This window comes from Saccostrea echinata, unplaced genomic scaffold (genome assembly GCF_033153115.1).
Source record: "Saccostrea echinata isolate AGI-Se365-2 ecotype Australia unplaced genomic scaffold, CSIRO_AGI_Sech_v1 ptg000029l, whole genome shotgun sequence".
Lineage (NCBI taxonomy): Eukaryota > Metazoa > Mollusca > Bivalvia > Ostreida > Ostreidae > Saccostrea > Saccostrea echinata.
In genome coordinates, this window is record NW_026889778.1 from 37,430,539 (window position 1) to 37,443,112 (window position 12,574).

At 33.0% G+C, this 12,574-nt stretch overlaps 1 protein-coding gene across 1 annotated transcript; it reads right to left on the reverse strand.

The window, feature by feature from the left end:
• Window positions 1–8,900: 8,900 nt before the first annotated feature.
• Window positions 8,901–12,445, reverse strand: LOC133194796 (fibrinogen-like protein 1). Its single transcript, XM_061330703.1, has 5 exons — window positions 12,008–12,445; window positions 10,879–10,959; window positions 10,079–10,393; window positions 9,290–9,431; window positions 8,901–9,071 (listed from the first exon to the last, which is right to left on the reverse strand). The coding sequence occupies exons 1-5, from the start codon at window positions 12,417–12,419 to the stop codon at window positions 8,906–8,908; spliced, it is 1,116 nt and encodes a 371-aa protein (XP_061186687.1). The 5' UTR covers window positions 12,420–12,445; the 3' UTR covers window positions 8,901–8,905.
• Window positions 12,446–12,574: the final 129 nt, after the last annotated feature.

Below are 12,574 nucleotides of genomic sequence, written 5' to 3' on the forward strand. Positions count from 1 at the left end.
ACATGGAAGAAAAAGATACCTTCAAGCATAAAAGCCACAGGATCATAAGAATTTTTTTTTCTTAAAAAAAATGACATGTCTTATGGTTTGTTAAATTCCTTTCTTGATGATTGGACAGCCGAGTTAAAAAATAATTTATTATCATCCCCCATCAACTTGTCTCATAAAGTGTATTTTCACTTTGTTGATAATTAATTTTTGAAAACAACTTTGACAACTTCTGAACAACATAATAACCCCTTTTTGTCGACCTTCTTATACACGCTGATAGCAGGATAGCGCTATCACTTCATCAGGGAGGGATTAGAATTACCCCCTTTCCTCCATTTCCATGTCATAGCCGAACCGCTTCAGTGAAAATCACAATAAAGTCCATAAACCCGTTATCATTTGACAACAGTGCGAGAAAAGAAAGACGCTAACCTTTTCCACTGACCTACAAAACCAGGGGAATTCGGGTAGATTTGGGAGAATATTTAAGGGAAATATATATATAGTTGATTTACAATAGGAGGATACGTTTGGGCGGAATAGGAGGACAAAATTCCTTTTTTTTTCACACTGTGTCGTAACATGGAGAAAGAAAAAAAGTTTTGTACTTCAAGACTTCCAAAAATTGCATAGAAAAACATTATTTTGATATTAACATTTTTAACCGTCTTATTTAAAACCTATAATTTGGATGCCTGTATTCTTATTATTTATTCTATCTGAAAAGGAAATGTAATTATTAGCATTATAGTCTGTTTTTAGGACTTGCTGCCATTCTGTGATTATTATGAATCTGAAATAAAAAAAAAAAATCTTTATATATGAATTCCAGAAGGGTTTTTTTTTCTTCTACATACATGTATGACAGAAGACACCTTAAATTCTTAATTTTCATGAACTTCTCTTCAAATTAAGTATGAATTGACTATTTTGCCATCACCATTTGATTGGATGCTTATATATATATATATAATACTGTATGTGTACTTAAAAAAAGCGGACTTCATATTTTAACGGCTTTGGCGCGGACAACGATGCGCTGATTTATGAATAGCGCTAAGAAATTATTTACTAATACAATGCACGGCACGGACATGTGTAGCGCTAATTCATGATTACGCCAAAAACTCCATACCCCTGATTGCGCTAAATTTTGAATACACCAATTTATGTACACGTACAGTATTAAAAATGTATAGACATCATGAGGCATCATAATATTCAATTCAGAGATCATCTTTCCATTCAAAAACATACACAGTCAACTATGGAAGAATTTATGCAGGTTCAAGGACGAAAATAAAATACACGATGAATATCGATCCCAATAATCTAATCTTGGATTTTTAAACGCTTCATTTTTTTTCTGAATTTATGATGAGAAAATTTTGAATGAGATTCTTTTTTTACATTTTCAACAGTGAAATACTGTGATTTATTACACTTTCAACAGTGAAATACTGTGATTTATTAATTGAATAAAAGTGATATTCTCTCACAGTGTGAAAGGATACTAAAATGATATTCTCTCACAGTGTGAAAGATATCAAAGTAAGTAAAAAATAATTTCTGGCCTGTCATAAGACAGAGATAGTAACTAAGCATCTTGATAGAGCTAAAACTGCAAATTTCTTCCCAAATATCTTGCTAAAATCCATGCTATGTAATGTTTTCAATCGCACAACTGCTAAGCTATGACGTCTCAACCGCTCAACTATGACGTCAGGCCTATGACACTGTTAAGAAAAGACACAGGCAAAGGGAAAATCAAAGAAAATGTAATAAACAGAAAATTCAATGTTTTGTAGATGAATATGGAATTTATATCACGAGTGGGACAGGATTTTTTGATATTTTCACTCGTGCTTCGCACTCGTGAAAATATCAAAAAATCCTGTCCCACTCGTGATATAAATTCCATATTCATCTACAAAACATTGAATATCCTCCATTTATTTATTGAATAAAAGTGATATTCTCTCACAGTGTGAAAGGATACCAAAGTGATATTCCGTCACAATGTGAAAGGATATCAAAGTAAGTAAAAAAATATTTTTGGCCTGTCATAAGATAGAGTTTGTAACTAAACTGTCTTGATAGAGACTAAAACTGCTAATTTCTTCCCAAATATATTGCTAAAATCCATGTTAAAATGTTTTCAATGTCACAACTTCTAAGCCATATGACTCTCAACCGCTCAATTATGACGTCACAGCCCATGACACTGTGTTAAGACAGAGGCAAAGGGAAAATCAAAGAAAATGTAATAAACAGAAAATACAATGTTATCATTTGGATATGGAAATTATTTCACTCATGAGACAGGATTTTTTTTTTATATTTTCAATTGTGCTTCGCACTCGTGAAAATAGCATAATCAAATATGAAATAAATTCCATATCCAAATACAAAACATCGAATATCCTCTATTTATTCATCCTTTTTAGACTTAAAGTGGAAAATGCATAACTTAATTTTGCATAAAAATTTGACAGATTTGGAATATATCTCAAAAATCAGTGAGCATAAACTGTACAGCGCAATCACAAAGGTAGTTCAAAACCATAGCATGTAATTATCCTCATTTCTCATTAAGGACAGATGATGAAAAGAAATAAATGCCTGGGTTAGTATATATTTTTGGACCTATTTTGGTTGTAAATGATGCCAATGTTTAAAATATTAAGAAATTGTTAACTTTCTTTGATGTCCTTAATTACATCCAGTGGAATTGAGTGAAAATGTGATAATGTTTTGATGCCCTTGTATCAAATAAATTACATTTTAATTATCCTTTAATTAATCAGGAAGTTCGTGCACTTGAAGACTAAAACTGATCATCACTATTTAAGAAAGGGATAATGAAATCTACGTCAGAGCTACCTAAAAAAGCATTTAACATCTAGTTTTCAAGTGGTATGGCATACTTTCAAAATAAATGGGAGACGCTGTGTCTCTGATGAGGGATGACCATGAAAGACACGTGAAAAACAGATACCAAAAACCTACCAATGGGCCGGAAGCTGTCAAATTATTTTTTAAAAGATGGCGGGCATGTTGAATGTTGTACGGTAGCAATTATAGCTCTTTGGACTCTGGATAAAGACTTTAATATCGGCAGTTAAAATCTAAGTACTCAGTGCATATAGTGAGTTATAAGAAACATGGATAATTTGATAGCAAAGGGCATTTAACGTATGACGGGATTATTTTGGAAGGTGACGTTACAATCCATTTTTGACGTTAGCGACATTATATAAGCTGTACTTGTAGAATCTTTAAATAAAAGATGATGTTTTGTTTAATCTAAGTCATGTTTCTGAAAATAGCAAGTTCACGGAATATCAAGCACAGATATTTTTGCCAAAATGTGAAATGTAATAAATATATATGTCATCATCCTTGATTTTTTTGTCAAAGTCATCGTCTGTTTTTTCTCAACTGGCGTTAAAAAAGACAAAATCTTTGATGTGATCAACATTGGTATTGGGATTTAACAAATGCCCTTATAAAAACTGATGTGAAAATCAAAAGGACGGACGGATAAAACAATAGAAAGCATGAAATTCGATCTTGAGGGTAATATAAACATTTACATGTATTATATGGGATATTATATTATATCATGTAAGAAAGTCCAATTCCAGTGGTCGAGAGACGTTAGAAACATGCTATCCTCTGAGAACAGAAGCCATGTCCTTCAGGGTGACATTATCTAACAACGGGAAGCATAAGTTGACAACGTATGATATGAAAATTATCACATGCGTGAAATGCATGCACATAGGTTCACCGTTATAGAAACCTTATTTTTTGTTGCATGTATAATTTCATTGAATATAATAAAACAATATTGCAGGCACTGAAGGGTAACATTGAAAATTTTATCCCCCTCCAAAAAAAGATTGTCAACCTCATCTGCACCTCAGTTGAAAATGTTTTACTTGGAGGTGAAAATTTTCGATATACATGCAACATTTATATAATGACATAATTGAAAATTCGTCAATGTTTACGAAAGGCTAAATGTTAATTCTGTATTTCTACAGGAGTGCGCAACCGAGTACACAGCCCTCTTGAGAACCAAAGACAGTTTAACTGAAAAATGCAAACATCGATGTAGTAATAAAAGACCACATAAGAGGAAATAGAATATCATTAATGTGTGATTAAATACAGCGGTTTTTCTAATCGTCATGGTCAGTAAACAAATGATGTCCTTAGAGGGAAAAAGTCAACAGAATTCCGAAAGTCAACACTCCCACGAAAAGGGAGAGAGGATAATTACCGAGTTACTCAGAATTAAGTCATTCTGTTGACTTGTACTTAAATTTACACAAAACTTAAGATGTTATACGCATAAATTGTATTCATATACGTTCGTCGATCGCTGATTTTTAGGAAGTGAAATTTAAAATAATTATTGTGAATACCTTAGGATAAAAAAATACATGGGATTGCATAGGAGTATACAGGTGTATCTATATCGCATAGACAATAATTAAGAAAAATAAATTTTATATAAACATATAAGAAAAAAGCTTTTTTTTAAAAAAAAATAATGTAATCTAGAGTAATTACAAGTCATCATGATAACATAATGGAAAAGTAATCAGATGTAATCAATTACTCTAAAAAAAAATGACTGTAATAAGCTTGTAATCGAATCCAAAGTAATTGTTATTTTGATCGCCCCCATCCCTGCGAATGATATGTCTATTCGAAGCAAATAACGGGAAATAACTCTAATATGTTCTTTAAGCAGGTTCATTATTAAAAAGAGATTCGAGGAGTTATTGATCTTTTTCCCCTAGTTCTAGCTTGCAGATCTGTAGCTTTGCGGTCTGAAGCTACAGATCCACCCATCAAAAGTGCACACATTTTCTAAAAGCTGCCATTTCAGAATGTTACTAACCGTGTGTTTCTGATATATAGTCTCTAACTATTTCCACACCTAAACATTCCCCAAACTGTTGTAAATAACCCTAATGGGCCTGAAATTGAGACAATCGAAAATTTCGCCTTTTTACACCAGTCTGTAAGTTTAATATTTATATATCTGTTCTTTGTGTTTATAATTTTTTTTTACCAGATGTTTATATTTACCTTATTTATGAAACATTTATCATTTGAAATCGTATTGACGGAACTTTTTCGTCAATCGTGTACACATCTCTATATTTGTTCAGATTTCTATATAAGGAACGGAAGTATTTCTCCTTATGATTAATTCAATTAAAATTAGATTTGACTAATCAAAGCTTTACATGTTTTCTACCTGAAAAAAGTTAAAAGTCTTATTGAATATCAACTTACGAAACAATAGTGCGTCGAATTCTTTTGCCACCTTAAATGGAAGTATAAAAATGCGAAAGTTTCGATGGTTTAAATTCAGGTCCAGGAGGGCTATTAACAACAGTAGTTGGAAATGCTGTGTTGTAGAAGTAGTTATTGAATATGTTAGGAACACATAATTAGTAATATTTCGAGATGACAGCTTAAAAATGGGGAGAAATAAATTAAGAAACGTGCACAATTTTTTGTGCGCAATAAATATACATTTTTTTTTCTATGAATGGATCTGTAGCTTTCTGGTCGTTTATGGCATTTCCTTCCAGATCTGCAGCTACCCTAACTAGATGACATGTATTTTCTATATCACTAAATTTCCATTTTCTCAAATCAATGCATATGAAAAAGATGAAGATAATAAACAGTGATCAATCTCAAGAAACCTACAAACAATACAATTCTGTGTGCAGGGCATGAAACACTGACCCCCCCCCCCAAAAAAAAAATTCCAGAGGTTGGATCAGGTGCCTAGGAGGAGTAAGCATCCCCTGTCGACTAGTCACAACCGCCGTGAGCCCTGTTTTAATCAGGTATACGGAATATTCCGTAGTCAAATTTAGTATAAGAACAAAGGCCTAACAATTAGTATGAAATATATCAGTCAAATACAACCCATTGATAGATTGTATTGGCTAATTGTATTGTTATTACGACCATAAAATTACGAAATGCTCCATGTAACATCAACTTATTTGTTTAAATCATATTTAAATATGGATTGTACTTGAAGCATGCTTCTGAGCATCGAATAAGTTCGGAGACATAAACACCACATGCAGGTGATAGTGGAATATTATTGCATAAATAAGGGACGATGGAAAAGCTGAAATCATTTGGGTTGTCATATAGTTTAGTTGTTAGTTGTCCATTATTCATATATAGTCAGTAAGACATCCAAAAATGAGACATGTGGCAGTTTCTGTGATGTCTTTTATTTCGAGTTCACTGAGATATATCGAATCGACATATGAATGGAAGTAACTATTGTTAACTGCATGATAAAAAGTCGTCGATATATCTGAATGTCGAGTTGAAGACCGCAGCAAGTGTCTTCTTCCTCATGTCGAGTTGAAGACCGCAGCAAGTGTCTTCTTCCTCTTCTCATGATGAGGTATAAAGAAGTCATACGTTTTGATGTTACTGACTTTGAAAAAAAATTGTGATTTTTCAATTTTCTTAAAGTTCTTTGGAGTTTTTTTTTTGAGAATCCAAACTTAATTTAAACCACATCTCGAATATGCTGTATCTGAACTTTCTGCTTTTCAGCAATTAATAATTTTGTGAGGAGTGAAGATAGGGGCTTGGTAGAGCATTTGCTGGAGTAGGCAATGTATCTTTGTTTGTAAGGATTTTTATGAAGCTTAGAAATCCAGTATAGGTAGGTAAATCAAGCTCACTTTCGTTGACTGGAATGATTAAAGTATGAAATGTGATTTTGAGAGAATTTCATCCTTAGAAAGTGAACTGTGAGTATATGAGTTAAAGTTGGATTTCCAGATGTAGAATTAAAACCAAGTTCTTCTAAAATACAATTGTAATGATGCGTTTGCAAACAGAACGATATTGTTACAAGCCTTATCTGCGGGAACCATAACATTTTGTTCATGTAGTCTTTCTAATTTTATCACTTCCGCCTTGGTGAAAACGGAAGAATAGATGATTTGCATATTGTCTTTTTACTTTCTAACACGATTCTTTAATATATTTCTAAAACACTTAATCCATTCTGACAATATTTTCAGGTCTCCCCTTTCATATTTCGCCCAACGTCTGGCATAATCTTCGACATAATTTATATAATAGAAATGAAGTTCTTTCGCCAATTGAAAGATCGGGGCTCCCGTTTATTTAGGACCTTTTAAACTGATTGCTTTTAGAACATCATTTTCAACTATGTTTACATGTACATCACCAGGTGAGGTGTACAGGGGGATTATTGTTGAAAGAAGAAGAAGAGCAAGAATACTTAAAAGGATTTTTTCTAGATGTTCAAATTCTAGGCACTGTAAAGTTCGTTTATAATTGAAAAGTTTGGAAGCAATAGTAGGAGAATATCTGTAGGAAAATGCAGGATGTAGACTTAAACTTTAAATATGGTGAAATGTAAGAGTGAACGTTTGTTTGATTGAGAATGTTACTGATGTTCACAGCATCTATTACTTTGTTGACAAATTTATGTCTAAGGAACTTACTGGTCGAATCGAAATTATTATCTTCCGACACATGTGGAGGCCTAAAGAGTCTGTGCTGGGCAACATCCATAATCGCAAACGTTAGCTTGTACTCTGCATTTGAAGAATCCAAGTTTGGACTTGCTTTAGCTTCTTCAAAAAGTCCGTTAAAAATGTTAAGGAAAACAAGTAAAGTTTGGTGCAAACGTTAAGAATACCTAATTGTTTATTGACGTGAGGTAGATGTGAATCAAATGAGACATCACATATATTTGGTTCACTGTATGACTGATGTCCATGAGTCTATGTATATTGTTAAAAGTCTCATCACATTCACACTGGCACATCGTGAGCTTGATAGAAACCCTTCATTATTTATGTCGTCGTTGCAACCATACGCGGAAATGCAGTGCCTAGTTTCCTGATCCAGTATACGTCTCGTTGTCTACTGAATTGAGTACTTACAGTGGGACTATTAGTCGGATGGTATATTTTTTTCCAAAATTCTAACCCTCTTTGAAAAGATAAAGTGGTCAGCGAATTGAAATATTTCTAAGGATGTTGATGTTCCCCATTATTTCTTTCAAACTATGCCCCGACATTCTATTATTAAGTGAACCCATTGTTTCCCAAATATACTAAGTCAGTCCGCAAAAATTACATTCAATTCCATAGAAAAAGTTTTACAAGTCAAATTTACAAGATTACCTAAATTATTTGTTAAATTTTACCACTCATGACCAAACGACAGACTGCTCATGAAAGAAAAGTACGCCTATGTATTTGTTGTCTATATTAAACAAGATGTGTTTATAAAATACTGATGCCTCATCAGGTTTTTCAAAAGTAGGTCAAACTCCAAATCATGAGGTCAAAAATAGTGATGCCAAAAGAAAGGCCTTGTCACGAGGAATACACCTTTGAAGTCGTAACACAAAGCGTTTAGAAGTTATGGCCAAAGTTAATGTTTTTTCAAAAGTAGGTCAAACTACAAGGTCAAAGGTCAAAAATGGTAGTACCAAAGAAAGATCTTGTCAAAAGGAATACATGTGAAATATATAACCACTATCACTAACCGTTTAGAAGTTATGGCCAAGTTATCGTTTTCAGAAGTAGGTCAAACTCCAAGGCCCAAGGTTATGGGGTCAAAAATGGTCGTACCCTAAAAAGAGTTATAAATTTTGGTACTCAAAGGAAAGTCTTATCAATAGTCTGTCCTTGTACACATGTAATTTAATAAAAAAAAAATTGATATATACCCTAAATTTTTTTTCTACTTTCAATAAACCAGGATAGCAAATGATCATATCTGAGAAATATAAAGAAATGATACAACTATTTTCTTGCAGGGAGAAAGAGAAATCAACAGTTACTGTAGTAAAATCATTCATTTATGCTGGCCTAATCTTCATCTCTACACGTGCCATTGAGTACTGTTTCTGTTTCCATGGATACCACTCTATACCGGTACCTTCAAGTGTGGGATCCCCAGAGATTTCTCCCATAGTCTTGGGCCCATACGGTATTCCTTTTAGAAATACGCCATTCAGATTGGAGCTTAAATATAAATAAATATTTTTATACAAATATTTAATTTTATACACTTTTAATTATATTCCAAATAAATTTAATTTTAATATTTTGACAGTTTTCAACATCCAATTTTCTATTTCGTATGAGCAATTTAGTCCATTGTACCATAGCTTGTTTTCTGCAACTATGAAACTTCGACGAAGAAGTTGGGTTTGGGCAAAAAAAAGGTCGGGTTCGCATACCTATAGCAGGAATTGAACCACCATCCCGAATTGAGAAGCTTGGCACAGTTCATAAAGGAGCTGTCTCGATCTCGATCAGGAGTGCTAAATCTGTGATTATTGTGACGTAGAAGACTGGATTGTGGGTAGTTAAACGAATCCCCTACAATAATATTATCACATAATTGATTATTGCGTAATTAAACTCTATAGAAAACAAAATCTCATAAAATCCATGCTTTTTGTGATAAATTTCTTTCGTACGAAAATGGAAGGTAAATAATAAACCCTTAGGTTTATTTTCCTTTCATTTTCAAACCGGAAAGGTGTAAAAGTTTTAGATTAATCTTCGAGTCTTACTTATATTCACAAGAAATAATTTTCTTTGTAATTAATGTGTAAATAGATTTTTAATTCCACATTTATGTAATCTTAATTTAACCAAAAATAATAATCTCGTTTGTCAAATTAGTTGTGATGTTGTAAAATGTATTGAGATTTTTCTTCAATTTGTGACCTTATTATTATTGAAAAGTGTTTCCATTTTATAAACCTGCAAACATCCTCACAAGGGCATGGGGTCCTGTGACTACACGGCTTAAACGGCCCTAAGTAGAAACAGGACCCGTGATGCTGTGAGGATGATCTACAAAGTATATTCTTTGAAAGGTTCATTTTAATCAATTTACTATTTACATAGGATGTAGTTTGTATTTGAATGGAATAACTTAAATAATTTGACCATCCATTTTAGCCCCAGTCCCCAATACTTATACAGAAACACTTATGTTTATTTTCTAATTTAAATACCCGCAGTTCCTGTATATTTTCCAGCTGTGAGTGTATAATCCATGCTCTCTGGACCTACATAAAAATCCCTATATTCTGCATAGACGATGTCTCCTGTCCAATCCATGAGTTTGATGTTGATGACGTTATTTCCGGCAGCTGTTAATCTGTGTATTGCCTCGTTTCCGAGCCAGAATTCGGAAGTGAGATTTCCGAATCCCTCCCTATAATCTGTCCAGTTTCGATTAAAATTGACTGATCCGTCCTGACGTCGTTGTATGACCGTCCAGCGGCCTCCATCATGGTATAAATCACAGTACACTTGTTTTGCACTTCCTGAAAATTGTAGCGATTGAATATGAAATGTGACTATAACGAACAACAATATATTCAAAAGTCAAAAAAAAAAAAAAATACAAATTGAAAACAGAGCAAACACGGAATTCTGAAACCATCAGAGGTGGGATCGGGTGCTAGGAATAACTAAACATCCCTATCGACCAATTGATTTAAATAAAGAAAACAAAAACTTTGTTACAGTTCCACTTCAGGTGTTATTTGTGTTATCATCTACAATCTCTTGTTTTATGAATATATCGTTCCCAATGATCTTATTAGATATAATTTAAGGTCATTCATATCACCAGATGAAGATGTTCTAAAATTGGTTTTATGAAGAGGTACCTATATGGTGGGGGAAGCGTATTGCTGATACCCAGTGGTACAATTTCGATTCCAGATGTTAACACAAGTAAAATAACATTAAATGTTAGAGAAAATTAAAAATGATAGCATCAACTGTAATTGAGCTTTGCACTGACCTCCTAGCTCTATTTCGTACACACCGCTAGATGTCTCTCCTTTAGCAGCCAAATCAGCACAATCACGTTGCGTGGGTGGTGCTATAGAAAAAAAAACATATTTACAAGTCGACATCATACTATCTGACACGTCGAATTATAAATAATTGAAAAGATACCTTAATATGTCGACTTGTTCAGTTAATTAAAATTATAGTTTACTTGTCAGATAATTTCTGTATGACGACTTGTCAGAAATTAGGACGACTTGCCAGAAAGTATGTCGTCAGAAAAATATGTCGACTTGTCAGATAACTATGTCAATTTCTAGACTATTATGTTGACCTGTTTTTAAATTATTTTGTCGATTTGTTGGAAAATTATATTTACTTGTCAGATAATTATGCAGATTTGTCAGATTTTATTTTTGTTGGACACGTTTGTCGACTTGTCAGATGATATGATGAAAGGTACTTAGATGTCAATCAATGACATTAACTTGCTTTAAATACAAGACACTGAGTCTTTGTCATGCTTATCATTATCTGACAAATCGAAATAACAATCTGACAAGTTACATGTAATATCCATAAATAATATCTGATTTCTGACAAGTTGACATAAACACCTGACAAGTGGGTGGCAGAAATGTACCATTATATAAAGTAAATGATCATTCAGTTTTACCTCAACATGTTTCTTGAGCACTTAAATGAATGTTAAAGTATTCATTATTATTTTATTATTATTATTATTTTTTTTTTTTTTTTAAAAACATGTCTTAAAATCAAGTGAAATGTGTGAATAATTTAGTATTATAAAAATGCAAAGCAACGAATCAAAAAAAGGTTTGTGTTTATATACATGGTGAAAGTGATATTATTCACATTACGTCCTGGCCCTGGAAATGTAAAAATTAAAATCTCATTAGTCAAAGGAAAGCTTAGGGCCGTTTAATTACCAACAACATAATATCATAATGCTTTAAACATTGATGACCTTAGATAACCTGTACACGAAGTAACTGAAAAAATGATATTTTACACGAAAGTCAACAACTTTGTCTTCAATGTATATTTTATTGGTGAGTGATAGGGTTAAGGGAACGGTTGGGTGGCAGGTTTGTTTTGAGAACTTGAAAGAAACATACCTGGTGGTGTGCGAATGGCAGTTGTTGAAGATATCGCTGATGAAGGAGTAGGAGGAGTTTGTGTTGCCGTGGTTACTGTTGTGGATACAGTTGACATGGCAACTGCATTCTGCTGTAGTGCTGACACTTGTATTGATAGGTTTTGCACCATTGACATTAATTGCTGGTGTTGAAGCTTTAGAAATTCATTTTCCTTTTTGAGAGCGCTACAGCACGAAGTTGCATTTACAATGGAAGATTCCAGTATGGATATTCGTTCTTCATGTGCGTCCAGGTTTTGGAATAAGGACACTTGGCATTGTATAATATGTACCAAAATTGTTAGAAAGCACCAAATCACAACAAAGGTCGCCATTTTGGCATTACTGTTATGCGTGACCTTTGTTGATAAGAACATTTGATATAAGAACATGTAATATGCTAGCAATAATATCAGAGGGTGCGGTGATCTTTCTCTTTAATGTACAAGCACTTACGTAATGAAAAAAAAATGTTTCGTTGTGTTTTCATAAGAAAGGAAAATTAATAATTTGTAATAATGATAATAATTACGTATGCCAGTATGTG